The sequence below is a fragment of the Ambystoma mexicanum genome, chromosome 2p (genome assembly GCF_040938575.1).
Source record: "Ambystoma mexicanum isolate Mex_15411 chromosome 2p, UKY_AmexF1_1, whole genome shotgun sequence".
Lineage (NCBI taxonomy): Eukaryota > Metazoa > Chordata > Amphibia > Caudata > Ambystomatidae > Ambystoma > Ambystoma mexicanum.
In genome coordinates, this window is record NC_090923.1 from 475,922,234 (window position 1) to 475,946,426 (window position 24,193).

A 24,193-nucleotide genomic window follows, 5' to 3' on the forward strand; every position below is an offset into this window, starting at 1 on the left:
TGGGTGTCACAACTTAAAGAGCATGATGTGGGCATGGTGAATGGCCAACTAAGAGGCGATACTCCTGGGAAAGTGGCATGGTCTCTGGCTAACCAATCAGCTTGTTTAGACTATTATTTTGCGTCAGGAAGTCTAACTGAGTTGTTGTGTACATTGGAAATAGTACCGAAAAATGAAAGTGACCATCATTTGTTGATCCTGTCCTTTAAAGGTCAGGACAATGTAAGCCCATGCCTGATAATGAATGCACTAAGTGTCAACCAGGGGGGATAAATCGCCTCAGAAGAACACCAAGGGATGTAAAAAACTTGACAACTAAATATCAAATTACCCTAAAGGGAAATAAAGTAGGAGTGGATTATTCAAGAGCTTTGATGAACTTTATGACCAAACCCCCTCTTAGTACAAAGCCGGTGTTTTAGAGACTGAATTATCCGAACCACGAAGTGAGAGAGATGAAGAGACTATACAGAGCAGATCTACGAACGATATAGCATGAAACAGATAGGGATCATAAACATATGTTAAGGAAAAGAAGACAGCAATATAGAAACTGGCTTTTGGCCACCAGAGCCCATTGTTTCCAGGAGGACGCAGAGATTATAATGAAGTTGCTGTCTAATAAAAATACGAGAGATTTGTGGAAGCTTCTCAATAACACCACCACATTTCAATTGGCTACTATGATCCCCACTGTCCCAGAAAATATCTGGATTACATACTTCACCGATCTCTTCAGTGGCTCGGATAGTGGTCCTAAACTGGTGGCATATATTCATGCGGCAACCTGGTCTATAAAATTTGATACAGAGGATACTTATAAATCCGTTAAATACATCAAGTGCAGCAGCCCCCGATGGCCTTAACAGCAATATATTGAAGGAGAATCCAGATGATTGGGCAGAATTCTGCTGGATCTTATTCAATCAAATCCTAAGGGCAAGGGAAATCCCACCATCATGGAGAAAGGCTCTAATCGTCCCTGTCTATAAAAAAGGTGGCAGGGACGATCCTAGAAATTACAGGCCCATTTCGCTTTATGATACCATAGGGGAAATCTTTGCCTCAATTCATTTGAAGCACCTAAATAAAGGGGTGCGTGATACGGGGTATTTTGACATAAGGCAAGCAGACTCTGTTTCAGAGGTTGGTACATCCGTGAATCTGCTCCTTTTGAACATATTAAAGATAAGGGCTATTAAGAACAGACAGTAGGAATATTTGGCGTTTCTAGATCTGGAGCAAGCCTTTGATAGTATCAACAGAGGCAAGCGCCAGCAAAAAACTATCGAATTGGTCATGTGCCCCAGACTTTTTGGGAGGCGATAATGGCACTCTGCAATGATATCTCGATACAAATACGAATGTCAGCCAAAGGAATGCTAACCAAACCAATCTACACCTTCAGGAAATTAAAGCAAGGCTGTCCTCTGGATCCGACAAATTTCACCCTCTATTTGTGAGATATGGCACGATGCCAGGAAGGGGTAAGAGCCTTTCCTCCAAAAGTATATAACCATCTGATCCCCTGGATGATGTATGCCAAAGACTTGGTGGTCATTGACCTAACTCCAACAAAGGCCTACAAAGAAGATTAACCCAACTAGAGAGCTATTTCAAGGCTAACAAACTCGGGATTAATGTGAAAAAAACAAAAATCCTGATGGTCTCTAATGCCAGTGGGAAACGGAAACCTAAAGTCAACTGGGTAATCGGTAAGGACAAGATTGATATTGTAGACTCTATTAAATACTTAGGAGTCTCAATAAATTGTAATACAAATGAAAAACATTGGGTCGATGGGCTAAGATCTAAATGTGCAAGACTGGTGAACCAGACAAGGGCATTACAGAGCAGGTTTGGGAAATGTTCACTGGCACCAATAATAACCTTCTACAAGCAAAACGTTACACTGATCCTGCTGTATGGAGCTGAGACAGCCCTTAAAATGTCACAGGATATTTGGGAAGTGTTGGAAGGTTTATTTTGGAAGAGGGTTTTTACCACTACCAATTTGCCTGATAAGGTTCGGATTGGGACAGCAGTCTTTAGGCTCTATGGTGAGATGGAAATCATTGACTCTATATCGAAAGTGTATAGAAGATCAAAACTCTCGCCCATTTGCTATATTAAAAGGAATTCAAAAGAATGGTGTAGGGAGAGAGGATGACATTATTAATTCCTGGAAATTGAGGTGTGATAACTGGTTGGAAGCCCTTGACTTAAATGATGTCCCTGGTGCTAGGAAACAACTGGAGTGTGCATCCCCTTCCTGTAGATTCTGCAAAAAAAGTGATACGGTAAAACAACAAAACACCTATTAATAGAATTTGAGGAACTGTCTAGTATGCAAATGAAATTGAGTGGATTTGGTTTTAGATGCAAGACGCTTTCAGTGGAGGAATGGTGGGAAATGCTGGTTATTGGTGGAAATAATGCAATGATACTTGCAGCAATGACATTTCTGGAGGAAGTATTCATTTTGTAATTTGAAGTCGGATGTTTGTTTGAAATAGACCTTAAGAGAGCTTGGAAAGGGACAAAGTAATGTGATGAGTTAATTTTAAGATATTTCTGTATGTTTTCCCCTTTTTTTATTTGGAGGATCATCATTTTATGAATGTAACTGAGAAATGTTTGTAATAAACCAACCACTTTGAATAAAACATTTTAAAAAAGGGCCAATCTCTGCATTCATGGCCAAGGCCGCCGGGTCCCCTTTGTCATCTGCGCACCAGCTTGGCATTGAAATCCTGACAGTGATTCCCTGCAGCTCGAGCCCTGTACTGGGATCCTCACAGACTCCACACCTCGATCCCTAAAGCTTTATGCAGAGCCTGCCCACTTCCACTGCCACCTCCTGCCAGTACGCTGTACGTCGTACCTCTACAAGATCCGATCCCTGTGGGCCAAGCTCGCCACCACACTTCAATCCTCTGGCCTAGATTCCTTTTGTCACCTCCAAACACTGTGCGGCAGGGACCTGGGAGCGACCCCCCTTCTCCTTCACCTCACAGGGTTGCTCAGTGCGATGACTATCCTCCCAGCACCTTCTTTCATGTGCCTTTGCGTGCCCTGCACAACTTCTCCACCAACACCCAGTGCAGTGAAATGGCACCAGGTCCACCCCCAGCTCAGTCTTGCCCCTGGGGGGCCTTTACAACATATGGGTACCCGGCCTCCTCCACCAACGTACCTTGGGCTTTCTCCTTGTTCTCCGGGGAGAGAGGGTAGAGGGAGGTTGCACACCCTCCTCCACCACCACATGGGTGTCACCACCGGGCCTCTGCTTGTTGCCATAGTGCTCCCGCTCCTCACTGCTCTTCTCTTTACCGGTGCCTCAGGCCTCCTCACACCGGCTCAGCTCCTTCAACAGTGCCACCCGGCAGTGGCCTGCAGTCTGCTGCCGCAGCATCCACGGGCCCTGAAGGCGCTCCCTGTAATTGCGGTCCACCACCACAACCACCACTCTCTGCACCTCGCCTTCGGGGGGTCTGCTTACCGCTGCACCCCAATCCAACACAGTTCGACTGCCCCGGTGGGCTCCTCTCCACCTCCTCTCTCCTGCACCCTGGGAGCTCACGTCTTTTGGTGGGCTTCCACCTTCGCACCCTGGATCTCACCCTTCCTGGCAAATACGGGTCCCAAAATAGAGCCGCGGGTCCGCCACACCCTCATGAGCCCGTGGGGGACCTCTCAGCCTGCCATCAATCGCTATCGCAGCAATACCTCCTCACGACCACAGGGAAGGGGACAGAGCAACGGGCTCAGGCAGCCCCCTGGTGGCCTTCCCAATAGTTACTTTTCTAAAGTCACAGATTGTGCTCTTATTGCAACTATCGATATCTATGGATTTTCAATTGATATGATATGGCATTTGTAACGCACCTATACACAAGTGTTTCAAGGCGCGACGAGGCAGGGAGGGGGGAACAAGGGGAGACAGACAACGATCCTACTAGGCCAGGTGTCATTCAGATCGCGCGAGTGCATGGGTAGGGGGGGATGGGAAAAGTGCAAGGGGGAAGGGAGAGGAGAAAGTGCAGTACAGGGTTAGTAATGAACAGGATAAATAATAAGGGCCAGCTGGTGGCAAGTGCAAGATAATTTCAGACAAGTGCTGGGAAGGGGGGCTGTAGGGATACAGAGACAGTCCCGCAGTGCAGGGGTTGCCAGGAAGGCAGTGCAGGGGAGAGTGGCTGGGCCAAGGACCGAGATTGGCGAGTGGCCCAGTTGCTGATTCAGTACAGTTTCAGTGATTTAGCAGGGGAGAGGGAGAGAGAAAGCAGAAGCAAAGAGGAAGGTTTTGAGGTGCTTCCGTAACCGGAGATGGTTCTCCTCAAGTTTCAGGGAGGCAGGAAGGCTGTTCCAGAGGGAGGCCCCTGCTGCGGAGAGAGATCTCCCCCCAACTCGTTGCTTGGAGAAGCGGCTGACCCTGAGGGAGTTGGAGGCGGAAGAGCGAAGTGCTCGAGAAGGAAGATATTTAGGAAGGGAGAGTTGAAGGTAATTTGGCCCCAGGCCCCAGAAGGCCTTGTGGACAATGCAGAGGGTTTTGAACTTAATCCTCGCACAGGGAGCCAGTGAAGCGATTTCAGTCCTGGAGAGATACGGTGCCTGGGCTTGAGGCCAAGGACAAGTCTCGCAGTCCTGTTCTGGATGAGTTGCAAAGGGCGGAGAAGTAGAGGCAGGTAGATTTAGATAGAGGCTGTTACAGTAGTCCAGCTTCGAGAGAACCAGGGCTCTGGAGACAGTGAGCTTCTGGGGGAAGGAGAGGAAAGGAAGGATACCTCTGAGGAGGTGCTGCTGGTAGTGTGACTTCTTAGAAACGTCAGAAATGTGAGGAGAGAAGGAAGGAATCCAAAGGAAAATAGTCACCTTGAACAGCAGTCTGTTAAAATCCCCTATTTCTTAAGCAAATATTCTTTGGTGCATTTAAACCACTGCTGAAAAGGATTCAGCATTTCAAATAGTTTCACGTTTTTCAAACAAATACATTCAAAGTTTCTCCTGGATGAGAAAGTACAGTAATCGGGGGGGGGGAGCAACTGAACAAGATCTCCAGCCGCCCCAGTTTCGCTCAATGACAGAAGTAGCCACAGTAAAATATATTGTCAAGAGCAGTGATCCTTGCTAAGAGAACTATGCCATGCATCGATTCTGCTCATATTCCAACCTGCATTCTCTAACCCCTCTGCCATGAGACTGCAGAACCGTGGCAAAGTAATTGATTCCTGAAGGAGGTAAAGAACTGAGTCACACAGTAGTTCTGCCCCAAATAGAGGGCCGTCAGGTCACAAATATATCTGACAAGAGGAGAGGTATTTATATGATCTCTTTTCCACACAATTATGACAGAAATCCATTGACTTGTCCCCAGGCTACAAGGGACAGTAAAAATAGTTTAGAGCAGGTGACTTTGGTCATGTTGCTTGGTCCTAGCATCTTGCATACCTCTAGTGTAAAATACCCACAACATTACAGTAAGATTAAGAGTGGCCCAGAATGCAGCACTACTGCAAGGGGGACAGGATGAAATAACACGCAGATTGCTAAAGTGACTTAAGCCCCTAAAGGCATCCAGGCTATGACAGAAGCAGTATTCTTGTTGTAAATTATTATAGAGGAAGAGATCAGTGAAGTCAGAAAGAGAAAGAAGCAACTGGTGAATGAGAGCAGCTTTGCTATGAAAGAAGCTCTTTAGACAGACCTAGTGTGACCTCTGGCATTCCATGTAAATTACCTGTAGGCCACATTTGCCGAACAAGGTTTCCCTGATCTGGGTTTGATGCTGCAGAAAATGTACTCCATTCCTCCACTACCCTACCTAACCCTCGTCTTGTGCCATGGACATCACAGCAACCCCTGGCCCTCACACCTATACCCTCCCTCTTGGCCCTTCACTTGTGCATCGGACACCCCCAATCTCATTGCTATTCCCACATCTTACTCTGGTGAGCTGCCCTCCTCTGCACTATTCTCTGTGCAATACCACCCACACGGACTGCACCCGCCACCCCGGTCTAACTGTATACCTCCTGCACAGCCTGGAAGCACCCATCTTCCTGTCTGTTGTCGGCAATGCACAAATAGATTTTTGCATTCTCAAGAGGTCACGAATCGAACAAAGCTGTTGGGGAATTAAGTGTCAGCCGAAATGGGCTATTCATCCCTGACAACACAACAAAGAGGGAAGCATCCAAGTCCAAGTAATGAAAACTAATGATTGTAAATCCTTGGCATCATGGGGTGCAAAATATAGGGGTCAAGGCCACTGACCCAGGCTGTAGTCGATCAACAGACTTTAGTTCCTCCAAGAGAAATAAGAGGCAGGAGGAAGAGATCTCTGATCTGTTTGACCCAGAGGCCATCAGACACCCTAGGCCATCTGAGTGGTCGCCCTCCCCTAAAGTGACTGCGTATATGGCCCAACGCTTACGTAAGCCCCTCGAGAAGCAGGTGCGTTACAGCATGAAAGCCGAATGCCCCAGACCTGAGCTACCGTAGCAGAGACACCAGAGCTGGATCTGAGGATGCTCAGCTTCATCACCAAGACGTTCAAAGATGCCCACAGGGGTATGAACAGAACGCAGAAAGAATGTCAGGATAAGCTCCTAGATCTGGCGGGTCCGATTGCAAAGATCATGGATCTCGCCGAGAGAGCGAAGGATACAGGAGACCCATTGTTGCACACACGCTTGCCAACCGGGCCCAGAGTGCGGTTTGCATGTTGGGCAACGCAAATTGTGCCCTGTCATCAAAAAGAAGGAGCATGTTGCTTAAGATAGACAACAGGTTACGGGACTTTGCCTCCTACAACGCCAGCTCTTCAGAGATACATTTGCAAAGGAAATTGATATGTTTGTCGGAACTTTCACAGCGCTCGAGAAAGTGCAGACATCAATAAGCCCACACATCCGCCGGCAGGCGGAAGCCGGCGGCCACCCAAGGCCAACATAAGGCCGTCTGCCCTGTTTGCCCCTGTTCGCTCCGGGGAGCTACTGCTTCTTAAGGTAAAAACTTTTTAGCACATTGTACGCGGATGAGAGATTATTTATTGGACTTTAATCCACATGAGTACTGTTACTGTTAAACTGCTATGCTATAACTAGCTACAGTAGTGCTCCCCTCTTACCCCTGTCACGTGCTATGCCCCTTGCCCTGGCCCAGACACCCATTGTCCTATGTTGCATTTGATTGTTATATGATTCATGCTATGCCTAATGCTGTGCCTCACGGTAAACCACAAATATACTGTGCTCCTTGGTCGCCTACAGACCAGTCTAGAATTGTATTGTGCCCTATGGTCGCCCACAGACCACATTTCAGCTGTGTTGTGCCCCCTGGTCGCCTACAGACCAGTCTAGAATTGTATTGTGCCCTTTGGTCGCCACCAGACCACATTTCAGCTGTGTTGTGCCCTTTGGTCGCCACAGACCAGTCTAGAATTGTATTGTGCCCTATGGTCGCCCACAGACCACATTTCAGCTGTGTTGTGCCCCTTGGTCAAAATGCTCTTTTGTGATACAGACTGCCCCAAACTGTCCTGATTTACTCTGTGATCTGACCTTCTGCGTTTTTGCACACTTACATGTACATCCCTTGTCTACCAATGCAGCCCCCTAGCCCACACCCCAAAGCGCCTACATACCTCCCTTCCACTTTTTCCATCTTTCTCACATCCTTCTCCTTTCTGGCCACCTGCAACATGCTGCATGCGCACCTAGACCAACATGCCCACCTTCGCCCCACCCCTCCAGCAGACCTCATACACAACACACCGTCATTTGCACTCCATCCCACACTCAACTCCCTTACCGACCCGGTCGGACACCACCCACTCCACCTCAGGCTCTGCAGACTGAGAACTCGCACTAAACACCTCCTTACTCTCCGCAGTACTCCACACTCCACATTCCTTAGGAACTACAGACTCAGCTCTCGCACCCATACATCAGCCGCCCAGACTTCCTTCCCTGATCACGCTCACTACCTTAGCTCTCATCACGCTGCATGTGCCACGACCAAGCCTCACACACCCAAATTCACACCGCCCAACCCCAGCACCACCAACACACACACTCTACATCCAAACTTAAGATGCGCCCTCATCAACGCGCGCTCTGTCCATGCCCACGCCATTGAAATCAATGACCTTATCTCTACCCATGATCTCGACATACTTGCCATCTCCGAAACTTGGCTCCATGAAGCCTCCAGTCCTTCCATTCACCTCGCTCTCCCTGAAAACTATACCATCCTTAGACAGGACCGTAAAAACTTAAAAAGTGGTGGCGGCGTAGCCCTCATCTTCAAGGACACCCTCTCCATAAGAATGTGTAATCAACAATGGGACAATAACGCCGATCTCCTCACTGCCAAACTAGCCCTTTCACCTAATTGCACCATCAACTTCTTTATCACCTACAGACCACCAGGATCTCCTCTTGACTACCAAAAGCAACTCCTCCAAAACATAGGCAACAACCTCAAAAGCACCACCAAAAGCATCCTACTAGGGGACATTAATCTTGGCTTAGCTGACCCAAAGGACAAAGCAGCCGCACATTTAGCCAAAGAATTATCTAACATGGGATTCGAACACAAAGTTACTGCACCCACTCACAGCAAAGGCAGATCCATTGACTGGCTAGCTGATCACAACTGCTCATCGACAATTACCTCCATCTCAGCCCTTCCATGGACGGACCATCACCTCATCCAATTTACCATTCCTACCACGCCTACTCATAAAACCTTAACCCACGCCCCACCCGCTAAAGTAAGAAGCTCCAAAAAACTCACTGCTGCCAACCTCGCCCCTCTCCTTGATACCTCACAACTCAAGCACCCATTCCCCACTGACCCTACATCTCTAGCCAACATCTATTCCAGCACACTCACTCAAGCCATCGATCTCATTGCCCCGCTAGAAGAAAAAAAAGGGAAAAAATCTATGCACTGCAACTCCTGGTTCACTGAAGAACTATCCGTCCTACGCACCAAGAAACGCAAAGCCCTAACCAGGTGGCAAGCAGCGCCTAATCAATCCTCGCTTAAAGACTTTAAAGAGATCTCTCTGACCTACAAAAAAGCCATATTCCTTGCTAAATCCGAATCCTACAACCAGAGAATCACTAATGCCAGTTCCAAATCAAGAGAAATTTTCTCCATATTCAAAGAACTCACCACACCAGCCTCTAGCACAGACAAAATCATCAAGGATGAAGCATGGTGTACAGGCATCCAGGCTGCTCTCCTCATCAAAGTTAAATCACTCCAAGACAAAATAGCCTCCCAACGCAAAGCTCTCAACACCCCCACCTGCCCGCCCATACTTCACACCAACAACTCCCCATCACAAACACCCCTTTTTGCCTTCAGAGAAGTCTCGGAGACGGAAGTCAATGACCTCCTTAAAAAAATCAAACCCTCCACTTGCAAAGGGGATATCTGCCCACCCTCCATAATCAAAGAGAGCGCAGAATACCTCACCCCCATCATCACGGCTTTTATCAATGCCTCTTTCACATCTGGAAATGTACCACAATGCCTAAAAGAAGCCTGGGTCCGCCCGCTCCTAAAAAAACCCTCCCTTGATCCTTCCTCCCCTAACAACTACCGCCCCATCACCACCGTCCCCCTTTCTCCTTAAAATCTTGGACAAAGCTGCACACAATCAAATCCAACACTACCTGGAAACAAACACCATCCTAGGCAAAAGACAGTCAGGTTTCCGCAAAGGCCATGGGACTGAAACTGCTCTTCTAGATTTAAAAAATCAGATTACTAAAATAATGGACACAGGCAAACCTGCCCTCCTCCTCCTCCTCGACCTTTCTGCAGCATTCGATTTGGTCGACCATAGCATTCTCACAACGCACCTCTCCAATGCTGCACACTTCTCTCACAAGGCTACCACATGGATCACATCCTTCCTTGAAGGCAGGGCCATGAAAGTGTACTCTGACCAGGATAGCGCCCCCCCCACCACTATCAATTGTGGAGTCCCACAAGGGTCCTGCACCGCACCGACCCTCTACAACCTATTCACCAAACCCCTCTTTGACCTACTGGACTCCCTCAACATAGCGTACACCAACTACGCTGATGACACGCAGGTCCTCCTCCCCCTCTCTGGAGACTACGACCTTGACTCAGAAGCCCTCCTCAAAATCTACTCAACTATCCAAACATGGATGGCTATCAATGGCCTCTGCCTAAACGGAGACAAAACCGAAATCATCATCCTAGCCCCTAACGAAACTCTAACCAAACTCAGCCCCAATTACTCGCACTTGATCATCGACAGTATTAGCATACCTGTCTCCTCTGCCGTCAAGACCTTAGGAGTCTACATTGACGCGACACTCTCAATGACAAGACAAACCAGCGCCATTGCCTCAGCTTCTGCTCTGACTACCAAACTCATCTACGCCATAAAACCCTACCTCACCACGCCCAACTGCCTCTCCATAGCCAGAGCTACTATAGGAGCCAGACTGGACTACTGTAACGCCCTCCTGGCAGGCACCTCATCAAAAAACCTAAACAAGCTCCAAATAGTGCAAAACAATGCCCTCCGTGCTGCACTACACATGACCAAAACTGACCATATCTCACAGGCCAGAAGACGCGTCCATTGGCTCCCAGTCAAGGAAAGGATCAACTTTAAAATCCTCACCCTCACACACAAATGCATTAACCACACAGCACCCCCCTACCTATCTGAGACTATAACCAAGAAATCCTCCATCCGCCCCAGAAGAAGTCACCACGCCAACCAACTCCAAGTACCCACTGTAAAAAGAGCCAAAGCCGGCGGCATTGGCTTCCCTCACATAGCACCTAAGCTATGGAATGCCCTCCCCAACGCGCTTAGAGCAGAACCATCTCTGTATCTCTTTCGCAAATCCCTCAAAACCACGCTATTCAACTAACTCCACCTTCCCCTCACCCACCTCATCTCGCACACATCTGATACTAAAAGTGTTCGATACGAAATGCTTCCTGTAATGAAAATTGCTTTGTAACCATCTTCCTTCCATTGTAACCAGACTATGTATGTATTCATGTAACAGCGCCACGATGCCCCCGGGCTGATGTGCGCTTTAAATAAATCTGAATAAATAAATAAATAAATAAATAAATAAATAAATAAATAAATAAGTAAAATATTCCCTAATCGGGTTTTCACCGGGACCGGTCACTATAGGGGTCAAGGAACCGGTTGAATTCAAGGACAGAGACGACCTCAGGGGCCTAGGGCCCAGTATTGGGAAACAGGGCAGCAGGATACCTTCTTCTCATCCTGTGGCTGAGGCTTTCACCAACACCAAGGTGCAGGTGAGATTATTGCCACAGGTGTATCCTCTGGTAGGGAGGAGGAAAAGCCAGTTTCTGAAAAATTGGCGCAGGCTATCAAGCGATGCTTGGGTTTTGCAAACAGTTGTAGGGTTCAGGTTAGACTTTGTGGGGCACCCACAGCAAGGGCAGCACCCGCACTTAGGGCATGCTTCTGCAGCAGCAAAGCAAAAGCAGAGCTGGAGTGGTGCCTCCACAACATGGAGGCTTGGTACAGCAGAGCCCTTTTCGGCGATACCGAAGACATTATTATATAGTCAGATGCAAGGTGCAGTCCATTGGGAACTGCTGGTCGCAGGCGGCGCTAGCCCTGCACATCAACTGCTTAGAACCGCTTGCAGGTTCCTTCGCAGTCCAGGCCTTTACGAAGGACCGGGCAAGGTGTTGCATCCTCCACAGGATGGACAACAGGATACATCAACCATCTGGGAGGGACCAGATCCAAGATGTTAGCGGAGATAGTCAAGGACCTTTGGCACCATTGCCTGAGCAACCAGATCTCCATCATGGTGGAATACCTGGGGGTGCATAATGGGGTAGCGGATTGTAACTCCTGTTAACTGCAAGACTCCAGCGATTGGCGACTACGAAAGGGGATGTTTTGGAGAATTCTGACCCTATGGGGGCCCCTCCATATAGATCTCTTTGCGTTCCGATGCAACGCATAGTTACCCAGCTACTTCAGTTGGATGCTGGAAGCGGGTGTGCTGGGGACGGATGCGTTTCTGCAAGACTGGACAGGGATGAAACACTATGCCTTTCCCCCATTTATCATGGTGGCCAGGACTCTGGCGAAAATCCGCTGAGAGGGAGGAGGTTGTAAAAGAACCCACGAATGTAAGTCGCAAGCGTGGTTTCCAATACTGATGGAACTTAGTCGGATTTCCCAAGGACGATTCCATCCCAGGAGGATCTGCTCTGCGATCCGTCAGGGCGACTGCACCCTCAGATTCAGATGCAGAGCCTTGGGCTACTAGCTTGCAGATTTTCAGGAGACAGTGGAATATCCCCAGCAATTTCAGAACAGGCTGCTCTCTTTATCAGAGAGCAGTGTTTGGAGTCCTAGTGCGAACATCAACGTGTTGATCCCGTTTCTGCCCCTGTAGCCATTCCCAACCCCATATATCTACTTTTCGAAAATTCGATACATTTGTTTTAGGCGTTTTTTTTATCAGGGCAAATTTCATTTGTTTTCTATTCGACCAAATCACTGGAGAGGAAGAATAAACAATGCAAGATTTTTGGTAAGCCTGGCGAGGTGAAAAGAGATTTCAGTTTTGCCTTTATTAAGCTGCAACATGCTTGCTTCCATTTAGTTCTTGATGGCTGCCTGGCAGTTGTCAAGGCCATACGATTTACCTTTGAATTTGGGGATATAGCTATAGAGTTGAGTATTATCAGCAAATGATTGGTAAGATACCAGAAACAAAGTTATAATGGAGAATATAATTCAGAAATATACATTAAAAGAATATGTTTCAGCAGGACACTTGTGGGGTACTGCAGGCCCATTTTAGACAGGCGAGGTGAAGGCTCCCAAGCGAACATGTTGGAACCTTTAGCAGATAAACAAATTAAAGCAATGCAGTAATAAAGGGGGGCACGTGGTATTTAAGTAGCTTAAATAGAACTCAGTTGTCCACAGTGTGAAATGGAGCGAAGGGGTCCAGCCCGCAGGGCAAACTGAAAGTGCACTTAACAGCATCCTGAAGGATCTCATCCATCCCACAGACAGGAAAGCTATGCCACCTCAATCAAATGACCAGGGAAGAGGCAGGATTGAAAATTGGCTATAGATATATCACTACATTGATCATCTTGATCAATGAAAGCATTTTTGGATGTTGTTGAACTTGTTTGTGTTAGGGAGATTTTCTTTGTGCAAATCTTACCGTCTCTGCTCTGAGACTCCAAGTACTACTGCTGGACTCACTGGTATTTTTCCATTGACTTTGAAAGTGACTGAGACTTATCACACTCACCTCCTGCATTTACATTTATTCTGGGAAGACTAGATTCTACTTTTAACCTTTTAGTGCGAGAATACTTCTTAACTTAGTTTTTGCTCTCATGCTTTCGTTATGTGGTGTGCTGGCAGGGAACCCAAGGGTCCCTTTTGCAATGTCGTTTTGGATTCACTTGTTAGTATTAGGACCTACCAGCACAGGAGTGGTCATCTGCCTTTTTTCTTCTTCAAATTTGTATTTTATCAATGTTTTCAGCCACATTACAATATCTAATGCACATTCCGGAAGCGCTGGAATTCACTGGAGCCCCTAAGGGCACACAACATTAAACATGGAGTAACTCCCCACCCACTCCTTTATGCTCCTCCCCTTATCCCCTTGGTACTTTTCCCCTCCTATACAGATAGCACCACTGTGTTCCTACAGGCCCATTACATATCTAAAATGAAAGTCTTTGAGTCCACATTTTAGTCCCTCCTTTCACATTAACTCCTCAGTGTTTCAAATCCACTATTTGACATTTCCTCCTTAGTCAGCACCCCCCTAAAAGTCTACATAATGTGTTCCTTGACTGAAGTAGTTCCTTTGTCTCATCCCCCCTCCCAGGACGTCTCAAGATACTACACACAAGGACTGCAGAGCCTGGTTAATGTTTCTCAGTGAATTCAGCCCACTCCAACTCAAAAGGGCCCGCCAGGCCATGAGGCCAGCAGCACTTCTCTACATTATGTACAGGTTCCTAGCAACATTAACCCACTCACTCTTGCAAGGGGGAGGGGGGTCCCGTTCTTCCATCTGATTGCTATGCATGTCCTTGTCAACAACCAAGTGGGGAGACTTTGTCCGGGCTATTCCATCTATGTCTTTTATCCACCCAAGGACCTCGTCCCAAAAGACCTGCACCCTTGGGCAGTTCCACCAAATATGCCAGTAATCAGTGTTCCTCCCACACCTCCTCTAACGCTTGGAACTTGTATTAGGGAACATCCTAGAGTCTCTAACTAGGGCGTAGTGCCGTCTATGGAGTAGCTTAATGGAGTGGAGTTTATATTGGCAAGAGATGGTTGTCTGCGCTACGCCCCTGCACAGTCTATCCCATAGGTCAGTTTCAATGTTGGTCCCAAAGTCGCGTCCCCATTGAGCCCTCAGTTTATCAGTGGATCCCTTACCCCGCCCAACCAAAGCCCCATACATACCCGAGATCAACCCCCTCATTTCTGTCCTTTTATCCAGGAGCGATTCTAAGGTCATGAGTTCCCTTTGTATCTTTTCCCTCATTTGCGCCCCTGTGAGGGTCCCTTTCAACTGTAGGTAGGTGAAGAGCTTAACTATTCCCAATGACTCCTCCAAATCAGTTATGGTGATGAAATTACCTCCCCTGCAGAGTTGACCTATCTTCTCAAGTACAGCCTCATACCATTTCTGGAATCTTTCAAGGTTCAGTATCATGTCCTACACCCCCAGGACTCATAGATGTCCCAACGGGGAGGGCCACATAGTGACCCCCTTCATGTCCCACCCCTGTTACCAGATATCCCACAGGGTACTAACAATAGGGTGATCACGAATCCTCATCGGGATTCTGTTTTAAGGGACCAATAACTCTTTGCCGACCGTAGCAGAGTGCAGCAGTAAATTGTCCAGCACGATCCACTGAAGGTCACGCTGAGATCGAAGATGAGGTATAAGGACGGTATCAGGTAATATTATCCCCATATATATGGTCGCCGTACATAATATCGCTGGGAAAAGGTTGTGGCGATATTATATGGGTGACCATATATATGGGGATAGGGGCAGCCAAAAAAAAGAAAAAAAGTGTTTGGGGGTTGCGGGGCTGTCCCCCGCATGTTCCATGCAATAATGTCCCCGCAAAAAACGGCCATTTTTCGGCGATATTTTTGCATGGCGATATTTTTGTGGGGACATTATTACATGGAACCATAAGGACTCTTAGCTGTGCAGCCTGGTAATCTAGCTTCATGTCTGCCCATCTACCCCCTTTCTCTTTGGGTAATACCAGTGTCTCTCTGGGGATCTGTGCCTTTTTCCCTTGCCAAAGGAACCATGAGATAGAACACCGGATCTCTCTAAAGAACTGCGAATGGGAAGCATCTGGACCACATAGAGAACACTCCCTGATCAGCCAATCGTCCAGGTCGGGGTAGACATGAATCCCTCTCTCCTGAGATGTGCTGCCACCACCACCATCAGTTTGGTGTACCCTTGGGGCGGAGGTCAACCCAAATGGCAGGACTCAAAACTGATAGTGCCAACCGCCAACGGCGAACCTCAGGCATTTTATGTGCTTGAGATGGATTGCCATATGAAAATAAGCATCCTGAAGGTCCAATGACACCAACCAATCCTGAAGGATCTGAGAAAGTGTAACCATCTTGAATGTGCCTTTCATGAGGAACTTGTTCAGTTAAAGTATCTCAAATCGAAGATGGGTCTCATTCCTCTGTCTTTCTTAGGGATCAAAAATTAAGGGGAGTACCAACCCTTGTTCCTCTCCACTACAGGTAACGGTTCTATAGCACCTTTCTCTAGCAGGGTTAATATTTCCTGCACAAGGAGCGGGTCTGGAATCCTCAAAGAGTGTTTCCCTGGTGGATTGGTGTGAGGCTGTGTTATGAATGGGAGGCAGTAACCTTTGGCTATTGTCTCCAGAGCGCAAGCATCTGAAGTAATGGCTTACCATTCTTCGAGATGCTGAGACAGTCTGGCCCCCACCAGCGACTCGTGATGCAAGCTCTCAAAGTGGTTTTGGAGTGGTTGCTGCAGCTGCTGATGGCAAGGTAGCTGCAGCTGGAGCTGTAATGCACCTTTACTTTGTCCACCACAAGGGATTTTCCGTTGGCCTCTTTGACTGGCCATTCCTCTTGCCTTTCCAAATGAGGAGTAGTAGCGATAGGATTGCCCCCTCCATGGCTGTCCCGTCGGACGAAAAGGCTGAGGTTGTCTAACAGCGGCCCCTAAAGATTTGGAAGTCACCTTTGAGGTCTGCAACCTCTCAAGGCTCTCATCAGCCTAGCTGCCAAAAAGATGAGACCCGTCAAATGGCATGTTGAGAAGACATGCTTGCACATCCGGTGCAAAACCTGACTTCCGCAACCACGCAAATCTGTGCATTACGGTGCTTGTAGCCATGGACCTGCTGATGCTGTCCGCAGTGTCCAATCCAGACTGAAGGGACTTGCGCATGGTTTCCTTTCCATCCTTAACGATAGCTAGGAAACCCTCCCTTTCCTCCTCCTCTGGAAGGTGCTCCTACGCATGGATATGCACTCCCAGAGAGAGTATGAACATTTTCCTGAGGCACATGTGGAGTTGGCTGACTTCAGGGCCATACTCCCAGCTGAAAATATATTTCGTGCCCATCCATCCACATGCTTGTTGTCCCTATCCGGCGGGATCGTAGGGTACGCTACCTTGTCCGATGTAGCCATGGCTGCCTGGACCACCAGAATCTCCCGAGTGGGGTGCTTGGACAGGTAGCCGGGGTCGCTACAGGAAGGGCAATATTTCCTTGTGAGAGATTTGTCCACCGCAGGATTGGAGCAAGGGGTCTTCCAATTCTTGGCCATCCTATTTTGTAGAGAATATCCTTTGGGTCATCTTGAACAAACTGTACCGGAGGGATAGCCCAGTCTAGGTATTCCACAACCTTGGACATTATGTGACGGTATGAAGAGTCGGCGTGCTCTTCAGGCTCTGGCCTACCAAACTCCAATTCAGGAGAGGTATCAATGCCACCGGCATTATGTTGAGTAACATACAGATCCTCCATCTTGCTCTCTTCCGAAATGAAGGAGTTCCAAATTTAAGCCCAAAAGGGGCATCCTCGTCTTCACATCTTTCTTCTTCTTCAAAGATGGAAGAAAGGGATTTGAAATATTCCTTTCTTGGCAAAGGGGTGAAAGATTTGTCAGGAATACTCACAGGTGTTGTAGGCTTCAAAGAAGAATTTGATTTAGCCTTTTTATGAGTTTCCTCATGATCTGGGGGCTGAGCTGGTACTACCGGTACTTTTGGCGCGATGATTTTGGCATCAATGTCGACCGAGTCAATGGCACCGGTGTCAATGGCACTTATGGCCTGGATGATGTCGACGAATCGATGGTCCCCTTTGAGGATTTTGGCTTTGTGGGTTCTGCAGGCTTCGACGTTGTCTACTGTCTCGAACGCTCGACAAGTCTCGAGTGACTTTTATTCATTGGAGTCCTCGAGGGTTCTCGATGAGTATTCCTTCGACCACCCGGGATCAAGGGCGCGCGAGTGTCGGGTGGAGACCGCTCTCTGCCGGCTTCAATAGAAGGTGCGAACGGAGGCTTTCCATGCCTTTAAAATATTTTTCATAATTTTTATGCGGAATGCTTCCCACTCCGCAGATGACTACTTTTTGGTAGGGCACTTTACTCTCTCTGGGGTTTTGCCTGACTAGGACGAAGAGGGCGACCGATGGTGCCTCCTTTTCAATCGTTTTGTCGAGAACAAAGAATGGCGCGAGCCACTACAGGACCTCGATTTTTTATCTCTCTTCAGTCGAGGAGATCTCTCTCGACTCAGCGGTTGAGGCATGAGTTTCATCTTAGGAGGTTTGGACTGCTTTCCTACCTGTAACTTCCCCTTCTTTTCTTGTCATCGACTGACATTTTGAACAGGAATCGGTGTCATGCCCCCCCCCTTCAAGTACCACAGGCAAGAACGATGTGGGTCTGTGATCGACATTTTCGAGTCACACTCCTTGCACTTCTTAAAACCTGTGTGAGGTGTTGTCGGAGTGGAGTACGGGGATCTCAGGAGCCTGAGATCCATATAGCTCTTGAGCCATCCCTCCCCATTGGGTTTGCATTTGGCCCAAATTCCTGCTTTGCGCTACCTAGGGCTGTCGCAGGATAGTGGCACCTGGGTCAGCACTTCTGTGGGGGGGGGGGTGTCCCTTTGAACCCCATGGGTGTTGGCTGTGCCTCCTTTTACTGGCTCTTGACTTAAAAGTCCCTATTTTGCAAGGTGCATTAGCCCTGCACTAATTAACGTCCCCTACTTTATCTGCACTAGCTGAGTAGGCCCTCCTGGACTACACACCTGTCCCCTCAGGAACCTTTTGGGAGACCTACAGGATTACCAGAGACTTAGTATAGAATAGGGACAGACTTCTGAAGTTTTTATTATATTGTTATGGGTGTCTTATAATTCTAATTAGTAAATGTATTTATTGTGTAGATAATTGCTTGTGATTCAAATTGGGTCACCCATGGCTGGTTACCTAACATTGAGTTGTATATATGTACTAAAGTATTTTGAATTCCCTAGAAATATTTTAGGTTTCTCTTAGCATAGCATTGTAATAAATGTTTGTTATTTTTATAACTTACCTTTGTATGTCTGTTCCTTATCAGTTCTGCTACTACACAACAGTGTGTTCTGCTTAGTTCAGCCATGCTGCTTGGTCAACACTAGGTAGGAGTGGCTTTGCTATGAAAAGCCTGGCTTACCTTAGGTTGGTTTTTCCACGGTAACAGAAAAGCATTCTTGTATGGCTGAACACACCATAGCCATCAGATCAGTTCAGGTGGCTTTAAGAGGGTCAATGAGGTCATCTTAGATCCAAGATAAACCCAAAACCGCCCCAGGTGAGGTCTGAGAAGATAGCCAATCCCGGCTCTCACTCAAATACAACTTTCAGATGCAGACACGCAGTGACAAGTCCACCCCAAGGGGAGAGAGGTAACCCAGTATAAATATAGCGAGCACCAATTGCTGAGTGTGTTGTTACACTAGGTTGTGGTTGGCAGTTGGAAGAGTTTGAAGCATGATGCAAGGTGGTGTAGAGGCTTTTGGAGGGGAGTTGGAGAGAAGGAGCCAGGATAAGCAGATGGTGAGAGCAGAGAGGAGATGTTAACATCATGAGCTGGAGAAGGTGGTTACAGCAGAAGGAAGTGACAAGAGTCTAGTGAAGCTGGTAACATCAGGAGGAGGAGGTGGTTAGCCAAAGAAAGAAGATCTAACAGGTTGAGGAGGTAGTAATGAAGATATAAAGTGTAGGAAGGAATGAGAAACACAGAAAAGAATGAGGAGGCCGGGTTGTCTCAAAGCAGGTGGAGGAATGAGAACCTGACAGGGAGAACAGAATCAGGAGTAGAGAATAATGAAGGTCCAAGGGCACACACCCCTGAAGATGGAGAGGGGAACCCGGGACTAGAGATTGGTAGCGAGAACTCCTGAGTCTAACACTAAACCTCTGAGAAACTCTAGTTGTATTTACAGCTGCTGGAGGCATCTCAGTTACACCGCAAGCAAGGACATTATGATGCAGATAGTAGCCAGGAAATGTGGAGAAGGCTTGAAGCAAGATAGGCATGAGTAGCATCCCAGGGTGAGAAACTGCTTATTTGTGCTGAGCATGTTCTGCCTCCTATTTTGACTTTTGTGTTCTCAGTTCAGTCGTTTGTGTGTTCTGTGGCATCACCTACAGTGGTCATTTTCAGATCTAGAATATGAGCATTAGTCATTTTGCCTCAGTTCTTTGTAGAAATTACTGTAAGAAGTGACTTACTTCACGGGTACACTGGCAAGTTGAGTAACCATACGTGTCATGAAGCCGAAGAGGCTGTACACACAGCTTTGTCTGGAACCGAACAATCTACAACATAAATTGGAATACAATTTAGAAAGTGAAGTAGTTGTGCTTATAAAAGTACAGAACACACAAAGTGATGAAACAATTGACATGCATCTACGAAGCAATAGTTTTGGACAACTGATGCTGTGTGTTCAAGGTTTTATCTTTTTGCCAAAGTGCAATGGGTAAAAAGCCATGATAGTATTCAACCTATTTCATTTAGATTTTTCTGAATTTGAGGCAAATGAAACTGAGGCACGACCACAGGAAGGTCTCCGGATAAAGATGTCCAGACTTGAGACGCCACACTGTTTGAGAAAATCTTAGCTTTGTAACTAAAAACAAATCTAAGACTTCAAGAGAAGAGTGCACCTGTGATCCAGTGTTTAAAGTGCCTTTTGCAGTAAGATGGATGATCTGCAAAGGTTACAAAATGTCAGGGTATTTTCCCTTGATACTTTAAGTTCAATCAGAGGAATACATATATTGGGGAGTTGGATGTAAAGTCTTTAAATGGTTTACTTCTTTTTCATACACATTGCATCCACATAGTCAGATGATTACATGGATTCCACAGCAAAGACATGAATAGGAAACACAATTTTGAACGACAAAATGTTTTAGGAAAGATCACAAGATTTCTAGATACTGCGTACACTGCCAGAATGAATCACTTAAACCGTTACAAAGCATTCCAGGAGTTTGACTAACAAATTACAGAAGACCCTGAGGAAGCATGTGCAGACGAAAGATTACTCCCGCAAAGTGCGAAACAGGAGTTGGTCGGTCTAAGGGCTTAATTGACATTGTACAGTTTATATAGAAACTACGTACACATTGTATAAAATGCAATGGTCAGTCTAAGGGCTTAATTTACATATAGTTGTATAGGGGGACCCAGAAACTTCAAGGTCATTGTATGAAATGTAATGGTTGGCTTAGCAATTCCATTGACACTGTGCAAAATGTAATACATCTATAGAACAATTCAGATACACATTTTTATTTGTAAATTATCCCTTTTAAAAATGTAACTTTTGGATCTAGGTTGACCCTAATGATTCTTGTGAATATTGATTTGTATACTTTATTGAAACAAACTGATTGTATTAATTAGGTAGAACACTAACCATGACACTTTACTATTCAATTTGTGTTTAATTTGTATACTTAAAAAAGGAACAATCAAATATGTAATGGTGTTTTAGTATAATTCTTAATATCAACGCATTGGAGTGCGGAAAAACCATTAAAATAAATCATGGAGAGGTTGCATTTCCTATTAATGGGCAGTGAGAGGATTATTTTTATAAAACATCTTTTTATTGGCATTTCTTAAACATGTTACAGTGCATAAGATATAAGATACGGTTTCAAGCACAATCCCAACATTTTTCAGCAGTGCATTAATTCCTTAGGTGCATGATGTCCCAGATCTCGCTCCTCTCCTCCTGAGTTCCCTAAGAGTATTGCCTACCCTTAAATCTCGATTGCCTTCTCTTCGTTGGACTTGTGCCTTGACGCTTCCATGTTTTCCAAGGCTTGGATTTTGGCCGCATTGCCCTGCCCGCCAAGTTAACCGTGCCTGTGGTCTCCCCCACCCCCGTTTTCTCTCCTCCCCATATGTATGATTTGCGCTTAGTCTTTGTGTCGCCCAGGTGGAGGTATTATGCTCTAGTATCCGTGGCCTCATTTGGCCTTGGCCCATAATCCTTATGCTGGTGTGCTTGTCTTTACCTGGGGGTGCACGGTTTAGGTCCGGCTTCTTTTCTGTCTTAGTGTTTGTGTTTGTCTATTAGTTCGCAGAATTTTGCTGCTTTGGCGGGGCCTCGTGTTTGCCTTCTCCCCATCTCCGCCAGCTCATGTCTGAATCTTTTCACTAGAAGTGCTATCCGCTCTGCAGTCGGGGGAGGGGCGTTTGCCTTCCAATGCATGACCATCAGTTTTCTTGCCGTGAGTAGCATTATGCCTATTAGTTTGTGGGCTATGTTGTCTGCATGCCATTCCTCGGTGTTCGCCCCCATTAGCAACAATTCGGGATTGAGTGTGACCCTGGTACCCTCTACGTCTCTAATCTGCTTATGGACATCCTTCCAGTATTGAGCGATCTTGGGACAGTGCCAGAGTATGTGGCCCATTGTCCCTAGGGAGTTTTATATTGTATCTCACTGTCTCTGGTGTTCCTGGATATCTGGGGGTTGACTGGGAAATAGTCTAGTATGTCTCTGGCCTCTATTTGGATTCCTAGGTCTTCCGACCAAGAGTGTGCAAGTGAAAGGTTTCGACCTTGGTTTCCCGGTATCGCCATTTGGTAGAAGGTGCGCAGGTGTGGTGGTGTTTCTCCACCTCGGCTTCATAAGGGGCCAGGGTTAGTGATTGTGGGCTTTGTGCCATGTGAAGCTGGATAGTGGTGCGGATGGTGTGGTATATAAGCCAGTCCCCATTGTTGAGACCCAGTTTGATATGTGCTTCTTGAAATGGATGTATCCGTCCTTCGTCGTTTATGTCCATTATCCGGGTGTTGGCCCAATCTGTGTCTTGCTTGTGGCGGATTTTATGGCCGTGTCCATAGGATAGAACCGCCCTTATGCTAGACCACAGAGGTGAGTGTCCAGTTTGGATCCCTTGTGTTGCCCTGAGCTTGTGCCATTGGGTAACCGTGGGCCTGAGTATTGGGTGTTTCTTGAGGTGTGTGGGGAGTTTGCCTGGGGGTATGGTGATGACCTTCATCGAGTTGAGTGGTTTCATTAGCTGTACCTCCATTTGCCTCCAACTGGAATCGTCTGCAGTGTCTAGCCACCGTTTGACCCAACAAATCTGCGAGGCTTGATAGTGGGCCTTTAGGGAGAGGGCTGCTAAACCGCTGTTTGCTTTGGTGGCTTGTAGGACTGGGAGGCGGATTCTCGCTTTCTTTCCTTTCCATATGAATTTAGCTGTTGCCCGATCTAGCTCTTTTATTCAGGCAGGGGGTGGGCGCCCCGGGATCATTGATGCTATGAATGTGAGCTTGGGGATTAATTTTCATGGCGTTTATTCTACCTGTCAGGGAGAGGGCTAAAGTGTCCCATCTCTTAAGATCTTGACATATAGCCTTTATTTTCTTTGGATAGTTGAGGTCACTAATGCTGTCCAGCGAAGCACTAATATTTATGCCGAGGTATTTGATGTGATGCAGTTGCAGGGAGAACGGGGCCACACCTCCCGGGTCCCAGGGGATGTCTGGGCGCAGTGGCATGACTTTAGATTTGCTGCAGTTGATTATGTATCCCGCCATTGGTCCCACTTCATGTAGAAGGGAGCGGATGTAGGTGAGGGATGTGAGGCTTTTGCTGACGTATAGTAGCAGATCGTCTGCATAGAGAGATGCGCGGTGTTCTTCTCCCTCCTGTTTGATGCCTGTCCATCCATCGTCTGCCCGGAGTTTGATAGCTATTGGTTCCATCAATAGTGCGTATAAAAGTGGTGATCGCGGGCAACGCTGGAGCATTCCGGATTGTAGTGCAAAGGCGGGGTACGTGGTTCCATTGGTCACGACTGCTGCCTTGGGGATAGAGCAGCTTGATAAGTTAAATCAGGTGCGGGGGGAAGCTGTAGCGCAGTAGTACTTTAAAGATGAAACTCCCATTGCACTTTGTCGAACGCCTTTTCGGCGTCGACGGCATGGACCAGGTCTTCCAGGTCTCGCTTTCCCATTATTAGGTGGAGTAGTCTTCTGACGTTATCGCTGGTGTGTCTCTTTTTTATAAATCCTGTCTGGTCTTTATGTACTATGTGGGGGAGGCTGTTTTCTATGCGTTTAGCAAGGCATTTTGCCAATATTTTGGCATCCGCGTTTATAAGCGATATGGGCCTGTAGGAGCCGCACAATTCGGGATCTCTCGCTTCCTTGTGGAAGACCACTATATTGGCAGCGAGCATGGAATGGGGAAGGCGGCCTGTAGTGGTTGCCTAGTTCATGACGTCTTCTAACCTGGGTGCGCTCTCCTCACTCAGTTCTTTGTAAAAGTCTATTGGGATCCCGTCAGGCCCAGCAGCTTTGCCCGCGGCAAGCGCGGCTATTGCGTTATTTATCTCTTCTGTCGAGATGCGTGCATCTAGTGTGGGAATGTGGTCAGGTGGGATTTTTGGGATTTGTACGGAATCTAGAAAGCGGTCCATGTCTTGGGTTGTGGAGGTCTTCGAGGCTGTGTACAATTCTTTTTAGAATTCTGCGAACCGTATGTTTATTGGGGTGTCT

At 47.1% G+C, this 24,193-nt stretch overlaps 1 protein-coding gene across 5 annotated transcripts in view; it reads right to left on the reverse strand.

The window, feature by feature from the left end:
* The window catches only part of ATRIP (ATR interacting protein), a 1,393,117-nt gene that overhangs the window by 171,988 nt on the left and 1,196,936 nt on the right, over positions 1–24,193 (reverse strand). For all 5 annotated transcript variants that reach the window (XM_069643859.1, XM_069643860.1, XM_069643861.1 and 2 more), the window contains one exon: positions 19,891–19,977. In XM_069643859.1, the coding sequence (XP_069499960.1) occupies positions 19,891–19,977 (87 nt within the window). The remainder of the gene's footprint in view (positions 1–19,890; positions 19,978–24,193) is intronic.